This window comes from Macaca fascicularis, chromosome X, assembly GCF_037993035.2.
Source record: "Macaca fascicularis isolate 582-1 chromosome X, T2T-MFA8v1.1".
NCBI lineage: Eukaryota > Metazoa > Chordata > Mammalia > Primates > Cercopithecidae > Macaca > Macaca fascicularis.
In genome coordinates, this window is record NC_088395.1 from 9,761,173 (window position 1) to 9,781,749 (window position 20,577).

Below are 20,577 nucleotides of genomic sequence, written 5' to 3' on the forward strand. Positions count from 1 at the left end.
AAGTGGTTCTAGTAGACTTACTGGCAGATCTGAGGAACTGAGAATTTTATTTATAAATTGAATTACATTATTAAAAGTTATACCAGTGTTCACAACCATCCTTAGTGTTTGAAGATAAAATGTATTCGCTGTGTTAGTTACTTGAGTAGACTTTTCCCTTATCCCAGTCCTGGAATTTTATAATTTTATAGAGACCATAGCAAAAGTAACATGAATGAGATCCATATAATTAAAAGGTATTCTGTCATTTATGATGGTTTCAGCTGCAGCAGAGAAGACTAATTCTCATGGGCCTGGACAATAAGGAAATTCATTGTCACATAGTGGAGTCCTCTGGAAGTGGGGTGGGATTTCCCATAGGTGGATTCAGTGGCTCAGTGGTGTCATTGGTTTGTCAGTTTCCCCCTCTAGGAGTGGATACATGCTGAGTCTCTTGGGGAGAGGTGGCTACCCAACACTTCCAGGGTTCTGGTACTTAGGAAGGAGAAATGGGGGAAGGTTGCTGCGTAGATATCCAACAGTATCCAGGACACCTCCCCTGTGTATTTCAAGTCTCTTTGCTAATTTTCCATATGAAACTGCACAGACAGAGGAAGATTGGTACAGATTTTTTTTTTTTTTTTTGAGAGAGAGTCTCGCTCTGTCACCAGGCTGGAGTGCAATGGCGTGATCTCGGCTCACTGCAACCTCCGCCTCCTGGGTTCAAGCAATTCTTCTGCCTCAGTCTCCTGAGTAGCTGGGATTATAGGCACCCGCCACTACGCCCAGCTAATTTTTGTATTTTTAGTAGAGATGGGGTTTCACCATTTTGACCAGAATGGTCTCGATCTCTTGACCTCGTAATTCGCCCACCTCGGCCTCGCAAAGTGCTGGGATTACAGGCGTGAGCCACGGCGCCTCACTGGTACTGATGTTTAGCATTGCAGTGAACTTTGTTGAACTTGGTGGTAGGCTTACTTTCTACCCTTAATGGGAAAGATCCCAGGTGATAACTCTTGGCCTTGTGTTCCTCCCACTGCAAGTTGACAAGTTGACACATGTGTTGTAGTGTTGTAAGCCAGGATTCAGCAAGCCCTAACCTCATAGCCTCATTTGCATATTATCTCTATCCCAAGTGAAAGGCCTTTAAGCTCAGATCTGGGAAGCTTAAAGTCCCAGGAGTTTAATATGGGGATGTTTTCTATAAATTATTTCTGCCTTTTAAGGGCATTGTTGGAGATGTTGCTTTCATTACCGATCTTAAATGAAACCAAGGAGTCAGGCAAGATGGAAGATGTAGGATTTGGAAATAGGCAGTCTTGTCTAAGAAAGAATTGTTTGTAAAGTATTTTACTCCATGTCTTTGAGAGATCATGAGTCTAAGTATAAGAAAGTTGGAGATAAAGTTGGCAAACATTTAGCTCTTCCAGTTGTTTATTTCCAGTAGATTCAGTTTTTTGAAATTCTGACTGAATGGGACTGAAATAGTAGATTTTCCATAGAACTGTTATTAAAATAGGAGATCCGACTGCTCAAATGAACTTTGGATGTGGTTCTAATTGAGGTTTGAAGTAATTGTGCTGTTGAAGTTACTGGATGGTGTTGAGCCATCCTTTGCAGTACATAGTCCGCAAATGATTTTGAATTGGTTTCTCATTGTTGGCACCTAGTTATCTGAATGACAGCCAGCCTTTGATTCTCAGATCAAAGGAGTTAAAGAAAGGACTCCATCCCTGCAGGTGTGTCTTCTGAGCAGGTGAGGTTAATGACAATAACTGGGAGGCAGAGGGCACCAGAGTGGGGTGGTTTACAGATGCAGACAGTCCAGCATTCCACTAGCTAAGCAGAAGGGAAGCCATGCAGCAGTGGTACAGAGCCCATGGCTTCAGAAACCTAAAGAAAGGAGGCAGAAGCATCAAGAAAAAGCACCGCAGAGCGGTGGATGGGGTGGTAGAAATTAGGAATAGCCACTTGCTGCTCCAGCTGCCGTAACACTGGAAAAAGCTTGCAGCTCTCTGTGTGCACGAAAATTTGCTGACTGTGCCTAGCGTGTAAATAGCTCTGTGGCTCTTATTCATCCCTAGGTATTGGTTACTCACAATAATGATGCCATGTCTGTAAAGAGACTTTAAATCATGTACACTGCACTGTTTAGGAAAGCATTGAGGTATGTGATGTCTTTTAGCTAAACATTCATCAAAACAAGTTATTAGAGTAAAAGCGTGAATGCCTCACTTCAGTTTCTGGGACAAACAACTTGGGGGCCCATCTTTCCATCTTTTTCTCAAGACTGCCAGATACTGACGTATTACTAGAAATCTTTTTTATTTTATAAATTTCTAATGTTTTTTTTCCTTTCTTGTGTCAAAAATTGTTCATCTGGAGAATATAGGTGTGAAGAAAATAAAAATAAAACCATTTTTAATGCAGCCACTGAGAATAACTGCAGTTAACTTTTTGGTTCTATCTTTCCAGTGACGTCTGTATATGTATTTTAAAAGAAAGTAAAAGTAGGTTCATACTGCAAGTACTATTCAAGTATTAAATACAGTTTCCTACGTCATAATCATACCTCTTCCCTCCCCCGCCCGCTGTGTCTCTATGGTGTTTAACTGTAGTAGTTTTATAGTAGAACTAAGCAGAGTTTTGATTGACCTACAGCCATGTATTTTCTTTTTTTTTTTTTTTTTGTTGAGACGGAGTCTCGCTCTGTCGCCCAGGCTGGAGTGCAGTGGCCGGATCTCAGCTCACTGCAAGCTCCGCCTCCCGGGTTTACGCCATTCTCCTGCCTCAGCCTCCCGTGTAGCTGGGACTACAGGCGCCCGCCACCTCGCCCGGCTAATTTTTTGTATTTTTAGTAGAGACGGGGTTTCACCGTGTTAGCCAGGATGGTCTCGATCTCCTGACCTCGTGATCCGCCCGTCTCGGCCTCCCAAAGTGCTAGGATTACAGGCTTGAGCCACCGCGCCCGGCCTTGTATTTTATTATATGGGATCCTATAGAAAGTCCTGATTCAAATATCAAACATCAGGAAGATTTGAAGATGTTAAATGTCAGTTCTTTAGGAGCCAGTGACCTCTTATAAGTCAGAGATTTAGAGTTATTTAATGCAGTTAATCAGAAGTTCCTTATGTGTATGTATTTTGAAGGATCCATTATAAAATAAAATATTTTCTTTCTCTTTAGCATTCTCTGGATATTCAACAAATACAAAGTATGACCCACACCAAATTAAAGCAGAAATAGCAAGTCGTCGGGATAGGGTGAGTAAAACCGATGCTTTTACAACCAGGTGGATGGAAGCCTGAGGCCTCGCAGCCTAGGCTGCTGGTGTTCCCCTCTGGTTGACTCCTCCTGGAGGGATCACTAGCAGTGTTAGACTGGAAGGGTTCTGAGGGTTCTGATGCTCCTTCCCCGGTAACCCCTGAATTATCTATGTGCTACCACCGTGTTTCATCTCTTCAGACCCTTGTCTTGGTTGTCTGGGAAGGGGAACACTTTTGTTGCATTTGGGACAAAGCACGAGAAACATCTTGGCAATGAAGCCTGCTCCTCTCTTGGTGTGTCATTCCCTGAATCAGGGTGTATCTTTTAGTGCAGTGGTTCTCAAATTTTAGCACAGCTAAGAAAAATACCTGGGAGCTTGTTCAAAGTGCCAGCTTCCAGGCCTAGCCCCTGAGTTTTGACGTGGACCTGGAGCGGGTCCCAGAATCTGTTTAAAGAAGCACTCCAGGAGCCATTGAGTTTCAGGTAGTCAGAGAGCAGGCTTCTGGACACAAAGTTTCATGTGCGGGGGTCTGAGAGGAGTGGGTAGAAGGAAAGATGAAGAATGTGTTACAAAAGTTGCCAGTTGTAATGTGGAAACCTTGAAAATGTTACTGGTGCCCCACTTGGGTAAGAGTCTGTCTAATCTGGGATTTTTGTATCTAAGCACAGCAGGTCTTCTAGAAAGGCTGCTTCTTATGCATGTGAATGGAAGTTTATAGTGAGAAGAGATGATCTTCTGAACTGCAAGCTGAGTAGAAACTCAGATGACAGTGTTAATAACAACTGTAGAAATCATTCTTCACAGCTGGTTTTTGGAAAAAAAATGTGATTTGTCTTTAGCTTTCCAGATTAAAACGAGAGCTGACCCAGATGAAGCAGGAACTGCAGTACAAAGAAAAGGGGGTGGAGACCCTGCAAGAGTGAGTTGCCTGGACACTTGTTCCAAAGCTTCATGACCTTCACTTTCATGCCTTTATTTATGCTCATGATTTTCCAATGCTAACTTCAGAATCTCTCTTTTCCTTGAAGATATTTCGTTGCTTTAAATGGAAATACTCGGGAAACAAGACCTTTACTTTTATGTTTATGCACGTTTGCTATAGCTGTGCAAGACACTCATGGCTAGTTACATTTAAATTAGACTTTTTCTTAGTTTTATTCTTTTAAATTTTTTGTTCTAAAATTGACATTTAAAGTAAAAGAAAATTAAAAGTTTAGTTTCCCAGTCTCAGTAGCCACATCAGAAGTACTCAGTAGTGACATGTGGCTAATGCAGGTTTTCTCCACCATTTAGCACTAGTGGGATTTGGGGCTGGATCATTCTTGTCTTGGGGGGACTATCCTATGCACTGTAGAATGTTGTCTTGGCCAGGCCTGGTGGCTCATGCCTGTAATCCCAACACTTTGGGAGGCCGAGGCGGGTGAATCACCTGAGGTCAGGAGTTCGAGACCAGCCTGGCCAACATGGTGAAACCCCATCTCTACTAAAAATACAAACGTTAGCCAGGCATGGTGGTGCATGCCTGTAATCCCAGCTACTCGGGAGGCTGAGGCACAAGAATCCCTTGGCAGGCACCTGTAATCCCAGCTACTCAGGAGGCTGAGGCAGGGAGAATCTCTTGAACCTGGAAGACCGAGCTTGCAGTGAGCCGAGATTGTGCCGTTGCACTCCAGCTTGCTCGACAGAGCGAGACTCTAAGAAAAAAAAAAAAAAAAAAAGAATGTTGTCTTTACTCTTTACCCACTAGATGCCAGTAGCATCTTCCACCTGCATTGTGACAACCAAAAATGTTTCTAGACATTGCTGAGTGTTCCCTAAAGAACACATTTAATCCCAGCTGAGAACCACCATGCTGGTGGCTACTGTATTAAACACCATAGGCGATAGATTTCCATCATCGCAGAAAGCTCCTTTGGACATTCTGGTCTGTAGGTCTTCCTCCTGTTCTCATTTTTACAATTAGAACTTTATCCCTACTAAGAGATTGGGGATGAATTGTTTACAATTAGTGAGCTGTATCAAGTCTGCAGATTTCATAAACTAAAGGTGGTGTTTGAGAAATGGCGCTGGTGTGGGTCTGAAGGTTTGCTGAGCCATTCTGTCCATTCACTGGCTTTCCTTGCTGAACTTGCACATGTGCCTCACGCCTTCTGCACCTACTTTTCTCATCTGCAAATGGTGATTGTTTTAGGCAGCTCAGGCTGCTATGACAAATACCATAGACTGGGTGGCTTGAACAGCAGATATTTCTTAAACAGCAGATATTGTTTCTGGAGGCTGGAGGTCCAATATTTGGTTCCTGGTGAGGGCCTGATTCCTGATTTGCAGATGACCATCTTGTCTCAATGTCCTTTATGGCTAAGAGAGCAAAAGCTCTATTCTCTCTTCCTTTGCTTAATCCCATCATGGGGTTCCACCCTGTGACCTCATCTACCCCAAATCACCTCCCAAAGGCCCCACCTTCAAATGCCATCACATTAGAGGGTAAGGCTGTAACATAAGAATTTGGAGGACACACAAACACACAGTCCATAACAGCAATCATTGTGCTCAGTTATACTGAGGACAGCACCAGCACCTGGTACATGGCCAGCCAGAAACAATTAGCCCGACTCTGTGTGGTTACTGTTACTGACACAGGTGGGCAGCATGTTGCCTCTTTCATCCTGCGTGCAGACGCATGAAGTGGTACACGTGACTGCAGCACTGCTCTTTATGGGGAAGTAATAAAGGAATGTGAGGTATAGATGTAATTACTACCATTACCCAGCTATGTGTTTGTGTGCATTTTGGATCTACACTCAGAGCTTCCTTTTATTAGCCCTAGTTAGTATTAGTAAAGCTTCTTCTTTAGTTTTTTTTTTTTTTTTTTTGACAGAGCCTTGCTCTGTCCCAGGCTGGAGTGCAGTGGTGCGATCTTGGCTGACAGCAACCTCCCCCTCCCAGGTTCAAGTGATTCTCGTGCCTCAGTCTCCCCAGTAGCTGGGATTATAGGTGCCTGCCACCACACCTGGCTAATTTTTGTATTTTAGTAGAGATGGGGTTTTGCCACATTGGCCAGGCTGGTTTCCAACTCCTGACCTCAGGCGATCTGCCCACCTCGGCCTCCCGGAGTGCTGGGATTACAGGCATGAGCCACCGTGCCCGGCCTCTTCTTTAGTTTTATCTTAAGCAAATCAAGTTTCTTTTCTAGCCAACCGGCTGCTGGTTTTGTCATTCATGCAGTGCATAAGCCAGAGTGCTTTCCAAATGCACTGATGTGTGTTCTGTCCTTTTAGCCCCCCACTCCAGCCAGCCTCCAGATACTCCAACACCTCCTCAGATGCAACTGTGTGTGCTGTGGCAGTGTCATCCTGTGTCACTTTGGCTAAGGGAGTGGATAAGGAATAAGCAGCAACAAATCATTTGATTTGTGACAGGTCACCAAAAGTTATTAGGACTACCTAGTTGGATTTGAGGTGAATTTCCTACCTTCATTAGGCCACACTGTAGCTGTCTCTCATTGTGATACAGTGTCTGTGGGCAATAGGTTGTTTTTTGTTTGTTTGTTTGTTTTTTGAGATGGGGAGTCTTTCTCTGTCACCCAGGCTGGAGTGCAGTGATGCGATCTTGGCTCGCTGCAACCTCCGTCTCCTGGGTTCAAGCAATTCTCCTGTCTCAGCCTCCCAAGTAGCTGGGATTACAGGCACATGCTACCATGCCCAGCTAATTTTTGATTTTTAGTAGAGACTGGGTTTCACCATTTTGGTCAGGCTGGTCTCGAACACCTGACCTCAGGTGATCCACCTGCCTTGGCCTCCAAAGTGCTGGGATTACAGGTATGAGCCACCGTGCCCTGCCCAGTATGTAGTTTTAATGTTAGTCATTGTGCGTGCTGGAGGTTGCAGTCAATGTCATTCTCATTTGCAGCTGTGAGGAAGGTGACTGGGGTTCAGGAAGAGTCTGAGTTTGCTCAGGATTCCTGAGCATCAGCGGGGAGCCACGTCTGGCACTTCCCTCATGGCCGTGGTTTCTGGAGTGGGTTGCTGGGCTCAGTGCCTGTTGCTTTGCCGTGGCTCCATCGTTCTGGTGAACTCCATTTCCTTATTTGAAGACGAAGGCCATATAGCAGTGTCAGCTGTAGACGGACTGATTTAGAAAATAAAACGTACTGCTGACTGAGAAAACCCCCTTCTCCTTAGCATGGCTAGGATGTGAATTCATCTCTTGTAGTTGCAGTGGTTTCAAGAATAGGAAAAGGCAGCCTCTGTTTCCCTAGGGGCATTAGACAGAGAAGCAGGAACCAGAATAGCAAGAATTTTAACTTTACACCTGCGGCCACAATGGAGCGCAAGTTGTGCTCCTGGAAGAGAGGCGGGCCAGTGCTGTTTGGATTTTCTTTCTGCTTTCATTATCAAGATCCCGCGCTTGGGAACAGCAATTGTAAACTTGCCACTTGCCAAGGGGAGGCTCCTCCTGCCTGCCTGAGCCAAGGGGGAGGGAGGCTCCTTCTGCTTGCCAGAGCTCATGAGAATACCCGCCCTCCCCCTGGAGGCCAAGGAGTGGCCTGGGGAAGGCTCTGGACCTGGCCTTGGTCCTGAGGGGCTCACCCCACCTCATGCCTGACCAGGGGCAAGTCGGCTTTCAGGAGGGAGCTGCCCAGAGCCATTGTTTAATGGGCATGTTGCCTTGGCTCTGTCTGACGCTGCGTTGTCACTGTGCATGTTTACTTTATTCTGGGACAGACAGAGCCTCACAGGAAGAAGAGAAAACACAGGCACCCATGCCACTCTTAAAATATTTTTGTAAGTGGAAGATAATCTGGTAACCTTTCTCTGAGTTCCACAGCTTATGAGATGAAAACAGCCTCACTATTTTTTCTGGTATTGGACATTGGGCTTTTATGTTTGGATCGAATCATGCAAATGTATATTTTTTAAATTGAGAAATTTTAGAAGGCCTTTTCAAGCATTGAAAATGTGATTACCCCATCTCTACTGGGAAATCCTGACTATACATACAGATAGCACGTGAGCTGTTATACCTAAACATGAAGCATCTCTGATTTTATCACCAACGTTGCTTTAAGGCAGTGGCCCAAGATTTTCCTCCAGAAAATTTCCTGCTGTTCTCGCTTCCCAGAATATCCAGTGTATTCTTTTCCAGAGCACCTCACCAGGAGTTTGGCTGCTTATAACATTTTAAGCTTGCCTTGTTTATCTTGGTGAATTTCCTGGCTAGCAAGGAAATTCATCATTACACTTGGGTCCAAGTAAGGAAAAAAGAACCTTTTGTATTTTACTTTAAATCTATATATGTTGTTGATTGTTGTAGAGAGGAATTGGCCACAGATAAGTTTGCTGGGTTAATGATAGAATATGTACATGGGTGTGTGTTATATATGTATCTACGTGAAGTGTATACATGTAAGCTTTTAATGATGGAAAATATCAAACATAAAAGTAGAGAGAATAGTATAATAAAACCCTCCTGTACCTCTCACCCCATTTAACCTGCACAATTGCCAGTCTTGGTTCGGTGGTGACCCCGCCGCATCTGCTAAGCTCTCACAGCCTTATTGAAGCAAATGCCAGAATCCCATTTAATCCATAAATGTGTCTCCAAAAGTTACGGACTTCTTTTGAAAAGAATTCTAATCCCTGTACCCCACTTACTAGGCATCTTGTGTCCAGTGAGCTCTTGCATTTCTTCAGGTGTTTGGGTCCAGTTTGGGCCACAGAGTGCCTTTGATTGATATCTCTTATGTCTTTTCTACTCTCCCTCCTTTTTTTTCCCCCTGACAGCTTGTTTGTTGGAGAAAGTAATTTGGTTGTCCTATAGAATTTCCCTAATGTTGGGTTTTGCTGCTGAAATTCACATGATGTCATTGAACATGTTCCTCTGTCCCTTGTTATTTATGCAAATGGGTATAATAGTTCGAGAGGCTTGATCTGATTCAAGTTCGATTTCTTCTTTTTAGTAAGAATGTTTTTAGGTGGTGGTGTTACTTCCATCAGGAGGTACCACTCTCTGCTTGTTTCTTTTTGTGGTGTAACGATGATCGGTAGGTTCTGGCCTTGTTAGCCCAGTGCTTTGATTTATATTAATAACATTTCTCGTCAGCTTTTTACCTAAGTTGTGGATGTGTATCTTTCAGGATAAGTTCCTGAAAGCAGGCTTGGTAAGTTAAAGGGTGAATGTATTTGTCGTATTATAGGTTGAATATTTGTTATCTGAAATGCTCAGGACCAGAAGTGTTTTGGATTTCAGGTTTTTTTTTTTTTTGAATATTTGCATCATACTTACTGGTTCAATATCCCTAATCCAAAAATTTGAAACCTGAAATGCTTTAGTGGTCATTTTCTTTGAGTGTCATGTCAATGCTTAAAAAGTTTCAGATTTTGAAGCACTTTGGATTTCGGATTTTTGGATTAGGGATACTCAGCTTGTATTAGATATGGCCAAATTCCTTTGCTGCGGGGGTTGCACCGTTTTGCCTTCCTACCACTAACATATGAGTGTTCTCGTTTCCTGTGGCTTTGCCAACAGGATGTGTTGATAAGCATTTGCATTTTTGCCAGTTTCATAGGTGAGAGATAGTATCTCAGTGTAGTTTCAATTTGCATTTCTCTTGAGGCCTTTTATAAAAGTCTTCAGAAAATAGGAGCACCACTTACAATGAGTAATTAAAGTTTACAGAAAAATTGAGCTTTTCCAGTGAAAGATCTCCTGGACTCTGTTGCCCTAAAGTTTCTGAAACGTTTTGGAAAAATTACCTTACTGTAACTTACTACTAGTGTCCAGGGGCAAAGGGAAGACTCAGGACCAGAACGTGCCATGTTTCCCAACTGGATGATGTGCGTGAACGGACCAAGTGCACCAACAGATGTGGGCAAATTCCCCTCTCCAGCTCCTGCCTGGAGCTCTAGAAAGCACCTTGTGTTAGATTTTTTTTTTTTTTTTTGAGGCATAGTCTCACTCTGTGGCCCAGGCTGGAGTGCAGTGGCACGATCTTGGCTCACTGCAACCTCTGCCTCCCGGGTTCAAGTGATTCTCATGCCTCAGCCTCCTGAGTAGCTAGGACTACAGGTGCACACCACCACGCCCAGCTAATTTTTGTATTTTTTAAAGTAGAGACAGGGTTTCTCCATGTTGCCCAGGCTGGTCTCGCACTTCTGGGCTCAAGCCATCTGCCCGCCTTGGCCTCCCACAGTGCTGGGATTGCAGGCGTGAGCCACTGCACCTGGCCCCTTATGTTAGCTTCTGAGTGGTCCTGCAGGTGGGAAGCTCATTTAACATTGCCTTTCCCTGAGTTTCCTGCTCGTGTTATTGGAGCCTTTTCCTGCCATGATACCTATAATGTCCCTGAGCACTGGCTTGATGGCAGAAGATGCTTTTGGGGAACTCTGCCTGGCCACCTTGTCCATGGTGTGCTGTTTCTACACCTGGCCTCTGATCCTTCTCACAGCTTCCACCACCACGGCTCTGGGCCAAGCACTAATGTGAGTCTCCATCCTCGCACAGTAGCCACGGGGTTCTTCCACAACTAGTGCTCTCCTCGTGGTCCTCCTGTGGCTCTCTCTCACCTACAACACAAGCCAGACTCTACCTACATAGGCTGGCCGTCGGCCCTGCCTCATTTACCTCTAGTTTCACCTTTGAAAGGGATGTCCTGTACCATGGGTACTTGGAGCTCCCTCTGCCTGGAATGCTCTTTCCCCCAGATGCTCACATGCCTGCTCCCTCCCTTCCATGGGCCTTTGCTTAGTGACTTCTGGAGAGATCCTGGCTTAACCATCCATCTAAAAATGTACTCTGTCACACTCTGTCCCCAAACTCTGCTTCTTTTTTTTTTTTTTTAAACATTCGTGACTGCCTGACCTAAGGATGTACTTTTCGTTGTCTGTCTCCTTGGCTGGAATCGTGCTGCACGAAGACAAGGACTTGGCTTTGTTCGCTGCTTCATCCTGAGGACCTAGCCGGTTCTCAGCACAGGGTGGGGCTTGGGAGTGAATGCAGATTGCCCAGGTGTTGGGGGGAGTGGCTGAAGTTGCTGTTCCCGCCGGCTAGTAGCCATCACAGTGTCCCCTTCTTTCTCGGACACTGGGACACTGAGTGAGGGCACATCTTTCCTTGGCTGAAACTTTTGTCCCCGGGCTAGAGGAACTCAGGGAGGCCTCCAGATGTTGCCCAGTCACCTTCTTGCTAACTGTCCTCTAGCACGGCATTCTCTTCTGCATTTTGTGTGATATTCTTCTGGCCTGGGTTTTAAGAAGTCCTATTATCACCGCTCTTCAAATCACAGAAAGGGATGCTCACCAAATGTTCCACTAACTAGTTTCCATGAGGTACATTCTTAGCCACTAGGCGAGCCTCTGCTTCAAGACTTTTGATTTCTTGATTAACTTCCCAAATGGGGTGAAATCCATTTGTCTCCTTAAATACGAGCCACTACATCCTTCTAAGCATGCAATACCAGAATGAAGCATTACTACATATTAGAATTAGCATTTTCTGTCTGAAGGGATTTAGTAGTCTCAAGAAAGGGTGGGATTGTTCACTTAGAACAGGCTTAAAGTAACGATCTCCCATTAGTGTAGCACCTACGGTACAGCCCATGCGAAAACCCCGGCAATACTCAGATAACAGCAGAATGTACAGAAATGGGCTGGAAACAAAAAGAGCATTGTTCCTGGTTGTGGGACAGGTCTGGTGTCCCACACAGGTCTCACTGTTGATAGAAAGCTGCCGGAAGCTTTCTGAGGTTCACCCAAGGCCCTCTGCCAGAGCTGCTGATAGAAAATGTAGAAGTTGTAACAAACCTTTCCATTCTTTTGGGTTGTAATCTGTGGTATTAACACAGAATATCTTTAGAGGGCTGGCAGCTCTTTCCTTCAAGATGTGGGGTTAAGAAGTTATGTGGTTTTACTCTTATTTTTGCTAGTGCAATTCTCTTTGACATCTTAAATTGAACAACCAATATGGAAATTTTAGGGTGGCAGGAGGTAGAGGTTGACAATTAATATCTCTAAAATGCCTTTTCCATTGTACTGGGTTCCTCCTCTGAAGCTGTGTCTTCTTTTCTCTCCAACCCATTTCTTTCAAGAGCACACCATAAAGTGCACCAGTTTACTTTGGGATGACATTTGACTGATTATATGGGTGGCCTTCAGGTTTGACACAATGGGCATTTAGAGGCCTTGACTTTTAATATATTGCGAACCTGGTGATGGAGCAGACAAGTCCTGGTGTGGGGGGCCTTGGCCTTGAACTTCACTCTGCCTGTTACTGGCTGTGTGACCCTCAGCAAATCACTTAACATCCCTGAAGCTGAATGCAAACTGTAGAGGGTGCAAAAGTGAAGACTGTGAGTCTGTGCACTGAATTTTGATTTCATATTGCATAATACCTTATGTCTTTGTTTATTCTCCTTGAGCAGTTACCGCTTTTCTATCATTTTATTTGTGATGTATGGTAAAGGCACTGTCTTGCACTCTTAATTAAAATTAAGACCAGAATAAGGCAGTTCTTTGGCAGTCACAGATCTTAATGATTTTTTAAATGAACTGGAATACATAGATATTTTTTAAAAATACCAAATCATTGAGCACATCATCTACATTGGACCAAAGTTTTATAGGGAAGTTTTAGAGAGAGTGTGCTCTCAAATAAATGAATTTTGCAGAAGTGAAAGAAGACGTTTACTGTCCAAACTTTGAAGTTTTTATTGAATGAAAATGGATCACAGTTGAATAAATGGAGGTGGGTGGAGTTCTCTGAAACATAGCTTGCCCTTGTTTTTTTTTTTTTTTTTTTTTTTTTAAATCTGGACCTGCCTTGCCCACTCTGAGAGCAGTAGATGTCATGCTCAGTAGGAAGGGGCAGCACCACACCTCGTGATCCTGGGCAGGCTTTGGAGTCAGCCTGTGGGTTTGAATCTGGCTCTGCCAGATATTCGCTTGTCATCTGGGCCATTTAGTTAATTGCTCTGAGCTTCAACTTCATCATCATCAAATCCGAGGAGGTTATGCTTATCTCATGGGGGGGGGGGTGTTAAGTGAGGTGACAAGCATGCAGCAAGACCCTGTCACCTAATAGGTGAACTACTTTAAAATAAGACTCAGTGCTTTGAGATGTATGGCCTTTTATTTCTGTCTTGCATTCAAGACTCCTGGTTCCCCACACAGCATCTGAAATAGAAAAAAACACATGGGCTTTGCTTCTGTTTTACGTTTCCTACATCATGTGTCTTGGTGTTTCTGAGATCCCTCAAAGACAATGGCTCTCCAAGGGACCTTACCCCCAGCCTGAGCTCCTGAAGTAGAGAGTGATAAGAGGCTCCTCCAACCTGGTGGTTCTAGGACCTGGTTGATGGATCATTGAATCTCCTAGTTCCACCTGTAGGGGTTCACCTTCAGCAGGGACTTCCGGAGTCTATATTTGTTCTGATGACCAACTGCGTTTTGGGGCCACATTCTATCTCCAGACTTCTGGTTCTAGTCCTACCCTTCATACCATTCAGCCACACAGCGCCCCCTGTACAAATTTCAGTGAACTACATTGATTTTTTTGTTGTGAAGCTGTCACAGCTAAGAAAGTACAAGGTAGCCCTTCCGTGAATATCCCCAGTGAGTTACCAGCAGTGAGTAAGAAGGCCAACTGTTTTGGTGGAAGTGGGGTTGGTTTTGAGGGACAAACAAAAGAGTTTTGAAAATATACAATGGGTTTATGTGCCTAGTGTCACCATTCTTGCTATTGGCTCCCACATTTCAGTAGCCACCAAGTGGCATGCTGGTACTGTGCTAGGAACTTTTTCTATTTTATTGCCAAAAATCACGAGGACTCTCAGGTGAGATAGACTGTTCCACCACCTCAATCATTTGAATGAACTATTTTGTGAAAGAAGGGATTTAATGAGAGCAGAATAAAAAGAAAAATATGCCTACAGCTCAAACTTTAGTTCATGCTCACTTACTTTAACTTTTGGCATGGAGCACTCTATAGTTAAAGATATATGTACCTTTTAATAAAGATGTATAAATAAAGACTTGTGCTTGGTAGGAACAGACAAGGCAATGTGTATTTGAAAAACCTACAAGTCTGTAATAGCCATTATGGAAGTGCCTGCAGGGTCAGGCCACGTTAGCATTTAGGAGTGTCACTATTCATCATGCACGGTGTGCCTCTATCTGCTCTCCTCGGGGCAGGACTCAGGACTAGTGTTTATAAATATTTTATTTGTAGCTGGTGGCAATCGCAGCAATGCTGCTGAGCCCCAGAGCCCTATTCAAAGGGAGGCAATGGTTTCCTGCTTGTGTTGTTTGCCCTCCTCCTAGGCCATGGATGCTGATAGCTCAGGTTGACTCCGGTGCCGAGTTTTGCTTGAGTTGTGACATATTTGGCAAGGAATTTGTTAATGATAATAAAATACCAGAGTTGGCAAGTTACTTACTTTTTCTCCCATGAGTAAGGAGATTCTGTGTTATCCTGATAATAACAATCACCACAAACACCATATGCCAGGCCTCCTGCCAAGCAAGCCCTTTCCTTGCATTTTCTCATTAAATTTCATGCCCATCCCATGGGAGAAGTATTTTTAGTGTCCCAATTTGAGACAGGAGGAAGCAGGTGGAAAGAGGGAAAGTGACTCACCCAGGTCCCACAGCCAGTGAGTGGCAGAGCTGGGTGCCACTCGCACCCACCAGCATGCCAGAGGTTTCTGTGAGTGGTAAGCAAGGGAGTTGGGGCTGGCAGTTAATGATCCAGGTTTTTAGGATAACATGGAGGGAAATGTTAGAACCAGAACCTACGAACTGGGAGACTTGGAACCTGAAAGAAGCTAGTTGCTTTCCAGAGAAGGAATTCATTCCCCTCTGGACCAAGGTTTCTCAAGTTCCTTAGCCTTAGGGCTTTCCAGGCTGGAGCCTCAGGTGTAGGGGACGTGACAAAGGACATGCTTCAGAGGCCACCTCCCTTTGAAGGCAGAACCAAGTCTTGTTTTGTTCTGTGCTCTGCGTCCAACCCCAGACCCAGGCCTGGTGTGCACAGGAGCTGGCTGGGAGGATGGAGGCTTGGAGGAATGGTGGGAGGAAGGGGAGGAAGGAGGAGGGAGGGACGTTGCCATTTTCCCTGGATGGGTGTTTGGATTGAAGGAAAGAATTGAGGACTTGGTAGGAGAAAGAGTGAGTAATAAATTAGAACCAGAATGAAATCAGAGTTATAGGAGACAGAAGAGTTTCCAGCTTTTGTACAAAGCACCATTATCGAAAGCTCACTAATTCTTGCTGTGTCCCATATGTTCTCCCTGTACACAGATCTCATTCATATGTTTATTTAACAAAGATTTTGACCACTAACCTGGGGATAAACAAAACATGTCCTCTTCTCAGAGAGAGGAGTTTACAGTCTTGGGAAATTACTCAAGCAAGCAATCTTGTTGCGTGATCATTAGCGGAGGATGTGGGCATCCCAACTTGGAAGTCTTCACCTGCCCAGGGTGCTTCTCAGCAAAGGGTGTTGCATCGACCAGAAGGAGGGATGCTTCCTTGGGGTCTTTCTTTTTCTTTGCCAAAACATTACTTTTAACTGTTTCCACCTTTCTGTGAAGCTTTCGGGTTTTCATAGTTGTATGTTTAATGGAATGCTAGGATCTCATGTGAAATAACATTGATTTTTTTGTTTTAACCAGGATTGATCGGAAGATGTCAAGTACTCACACCAGCTACAAACTAGATGAGGCGCAAGCTATCATGAGTGAGCTCCGCACCATCAAGAAGGCTATTTGCACAGGCGAGAAGGAGAGACGGGACCTGATGCATGTAAGCTGCCTGCCTGCTCATGTGTTTTATTTTAAGATGTTTTTAATATACTTAGGTATTACATGTTATATAGTTATTGTATATATAACATATAGGCATATATAATACACACACACATGCATACACACATACGCACCCCCCACTGTATTTAAGTATGTATAGAGTCATCCCTTTGTATCCTTGGGGGATTGGTTCCAAGACACACCCCCATCCCTCAGGATAACAAAATCTTTGAATGCTCAAGTCCCTTATATAAAATGGTGTAGTATTTGCATATCTGCACAATCCTCCTGTATACTTTTCTTTTTTTTTTTGGAGACAGGTTCTCTGTTCCTAGGCTTGAGTACGATGGCACAAAAATGGCTCACTGTAGCCTTGACCTCCCAGGCTCAAGCCATCCTCTCACCTCAGCCTCTAGAGTAGCTGGGACCACAGGTGTGCACCATCTTGCCCGGCTAATTTTTATATTTTTAGTAGAGACAGGGTCTCACCATGTTGGCCAGGCTGGTCTCAAACTCCTGGCCTTGAGCGATCCTCCCGTGTCGGCCTCCCAAAGTGCTGGGATTACAGGCATAAGCCACTGCGCTTGGCCCCTCCCATATACTGTAAATCATCTCTAGATTAGTTATAATACCTCCTGCATTGTAAATGCTATGTAAATTGATGTTACACTGTATTGGTTTTTTCTTTGTGTTTTTTTTTGTTGTAGTTTTTTTTCCCTCCGAATATTTTCTATCAGCGGTGGGTTAAATCTGGAGATGTGGAACCTGCGGATATGGAGGCTGACTGTTTTAGTTTTCTGGGGTTGCCGTAACAAGGTAGCACAAACTGCGTGGCTTTAGAACAACAGAAATTTAGTCTCTCAGTTTTGGAGGCCGGAAGTCTGAAATCAAGGTCAGGGATTTGAAATCCTGTGGACAGGGTCATACTTCTGAAGCCTCTAGGGGAGGATCCTTCCTTGCCTCTTCCAGCTTCCTTGGATTGTAGACACGTTACTCTGATCTCTGCCTTCATGGTCACATGACTGTCTCTATGTCTGAATTTCCTGTTCCTGTAAGGACACCAGCCATTGGATAATGGCCCACCCTAACCAGTATGACCTCATCTTAACTAGATTACATCTGTAAAGACTATTTCCAAATAAGGTCACACTCACAGGTTCCTGGGGTTAGGACTTGAACATATCTCCTGGGGGAACATAATTCAACCCACAGCAATGGGTGATGCATTTATATTGTTCAATAATTAAGATAATTCCAAAGGTCTATGATAAAAAGTCTCGCTATTGCCCCATCCTCCTACTGCCCCTACCTGCCTTTATTAGCTTCTTGCCTACCCTTCCAACATTCATGCGGGCACACAAAAATGAGAATACGTGTTTAGCCGCCCTCATGCAAAGCCAGGACTATGATACTGTTCCACACTAGCTTCCTCACTTAACAGCAATATCCCCTACCTTTCCCCATATCTGTACACAAAGAGCTGCTTCTTTCCTTGAGATGGTTGCGTAGTAGTTTACTCTGTGGGTGTGTTTGTATTATATGTAGCTGGGATCATTGTAGCTTTATATTGCTTTATGTTGTCTTCCCCTTGAGCTCTTGTAGTTTCTGTTATTTTTAGAAAAAGTTGAATTTTTGCAAATACAAAAATCTGCCTCCGTGGTGGGGAACTCAAGCAAGACATCTGAGTGGCTGGCCCTAGTGCTGCACATGGTGGCCTCAGAGAGGCCAAGGCAGGGAGCACTGCTTGACCTCATGACGTAAAGTGCTGGAATGCATTCAGTGCTGTCAGTTACAGTTTTTATGTTTCATCTGCTACCCTAAGTGAGCACCTACTGCCTGCTGGCATGTGTCTAGATTCTGTAGAGTATAAGACCCACAGGACAGAACAAGCAAAGCTGAAACTCATAGGCAAAATGAGACAGATGCACAAAAAACTACCCTGCCTGGGCAGTGCTTTCTAAGGTCAAGGCCATGAGGGACTTTCGGAGAGTCCTCACGGTGCTTATTAAGATGCAGATTACCAGGCCCCACCCTAGACTCACTGAATTAGAATCTCTGGAGGCAGGGCCCAGGAATCTGTATTTTCAGATGACCTCTCCAGGTTGTGATAAGTAAATGGTAAATCGTTAGATTTTTTTTTTTTTTTTGGCACACAGGTAGCACTGAGAACAGCTACCATTTACTGAGGTCTCTGCTCAGCTGACGTCAAACAAGATGCCCCATGTTTGTTACCCATCACCGACACCCCAGGCTGAACCACGTGGTGTTCCATGGTGGAGACACAGAGGCTTTATGCCATGAGGCCAAGTAGGGCTGCCTGCCCCAGCCTCTCTGAGGCCACCCTGTGCAGCACCAGGGCCAACCACTCATTTGCCTTGCTTGAGTTCCCACCATGGAGGCAAGAGATAGAATTGCTGGAAGAAGCTTCAGGCCCGAGCGCCTTCTTTGATGTCTCCATAGCCTCTCAAACTCTGAGAAGCTCCAGGAAGAGGCACGGGCAGAGTCCTCTTCTATCCAGGTTAAATAAGTTATTTTACCTTTCTTACGTGAACTTAACAATATTGACCCCTCCCAAGAAGGCTTTATCTCAATCTCAAGCCAGTTTTGTGAGTTCTACTGCACTTGGGCATTTTTGGTTCTGGTGTCTAGTAAAATTTGCTGAAAGTGAATATATTCAGAAGTCTAAAAGAAATGGTCAAAAATCTGATTTCTGGCTGGATGCAGTGGCTCATGCTTATAATGCCAGCACTTTGGGAGGCTGAGGCAGGAGAATTGCTTGAGCCCAGAACTTTGAGAAAAGCCCAGGCAACATAGTGAGACCTGGTCTCTACAAAAACAAACAAAGAAACAAACAAAAGTTTAGCTGGGTGTGGTGGCGTACCTGTAGTCCCAAGTACTCAGGAGGCTGCGGTGGGAGGATCACTTGCGCCCAGGAGGTTGAGGCTACAGTGAGCTATGATTGTGCCACTGCCCTCCAGCATGAGTGACAGAGTGAGACCCTCTCTTAAAAAAAAAAAAAAATCAGATTTTCTGATTTCTGCTTAAAACTGTCACACAGAGAGATTTCATGTGCCAGAATGCATACTTTAATTTTTGGCAAACCAACATACATATGAGATTACTTTTGACCATGTACAATTATGACTGAAAAATGAGGTTTATGAAAATACGTAAGCTAAAACAGCAACTCAAAGAACTGAAAAAAAAAAAAAAAAGTAAACATTGTCTGGGAGCTGTTTTCCCCTTCCCTGTGTTTCCTCTGTAACAATCTGAAGGCAGCATTCATCTCTGTCAGACTCATTTACATTTTCGATAGAAATACTTATTTTTTTCTTTAGGAAACATGAAGGTGTAAGAACCAGTAAAAATGGTACCATAATTATCCTCTATTTTATTCACATGCTGCCAGGGGAACTTAGTTACAATGTGATTTAAATGACTAAGAATTTTATTAGAGGTGCCTGTGATGAAGGGCATTTATGTGAAATCTAATGAGCGTGGGGGTCAGGTGGGGCAACTGTTCAGTAATAAATAAAGCAGCAGACCTAAAACAAATGAGAGGACCAATTCTGGAGGAAAGAGACACATCGCCATCTCCGTTCAAAGAGCTTGTCTCATTCTGTTCCAGAGCCTGGCCAAGCTGACTGATAGCTTCAAGAACAGCTGCTCCGTTACCGACTCTCTAGTGGACTTCCCTCACCATGCAGGCGTGCCTGGCGATGCTGGTCTACCCCAGCAGTTCTGCGATGCCGGCTCCCAGACCGATATAATCGGGGAGGTATATGTGCGCCCAGGGGGAGAAATGCACCGGGAGAGGGAAGGGCTGCTTCAGTGTTGCCATCACTGGTTTGGTGTAATTTTCCATGTTCACTTAAGAAATGCCTTCACTTTTGTGCCATTAAGTTTGAAGAAAAAGTATTGTGTCTCACATCCAGCTGTGTGATACAACTGAATTGCTTATCACTGCTGCCTTTATGATTTGGACTCTTATAAATGACAGACTCCTTGTGAGAGTTGAGTTTCACTGTTCTTTTGACAGACATACGACTTTTTAGAGCATGGGTCCCCACAGTTTTTCTGTGAAGGGCCAGATAGTAAATATAGTCACTATTTAAGGCTTTGCAGGTAGTTCTGCTGGAACCGCCCCACCCTGTCATTGCAGTGTACATGCAACCATGACAGAGATGCCTTGCAAGCATGTAAGGTTGGGGCCTCGAGCTGCTCAAACGTTCACTTACAGAACAGCCAGTGGGGCCATAGGTACTGATTCCTGCCTTAGACCACTGATTTCCAAAGGCTTTGTAGCTGTGCCACCTTGGGTATTACTTTATTGCTGTTTTTTACTCTTCTGAAAGAATGTCAGGAAATTGAACTGAATTAAAAGTCATTTTGTTTGAGACTTGGAAGACTGTCATAATGCCTCCTTTGTTAATTAGTGAAGCCTTGAGTTAGCCACAGAAACAAAGTTGGGAAGATCACCATTTGAAACAGGGTAGTGGATATTCAAAGACACTACTATTCTAATATCATT

General features: G+C 44.2%; 1 protein-coding gene across 1 annotated transcript in view; it reads left to right on the forward strand.

Annotated features, from left to right (window-relative positions):
- Positions 1–20,577, forward strand: part of WWC3 (WWC family member 3) — a 129,298-nt gene that overhangs the window by 59,268 nt on the left and 49,453 nt on the right. Inside the window, exons 4-7 of the mRNA XM_045383708.2 lie at positions 3,166–3,242; positions 4,087–4,166; positions 15,915–16,044; positions 19,675–19,824. Of these exons, the coding sequence (XP_045239643.2) occupies positions 3,166–3,242; positions 4,087–4,166; positions 15,915–16,044; positions 19,675–19,824 (437 nt within the window). The remainder of the gene's footprint in view (positions 1–3,165; positions 3,243–4,086; positions 4,167–15,914; positions 16,045–19,674; positions 19,825–20,577) is intronic.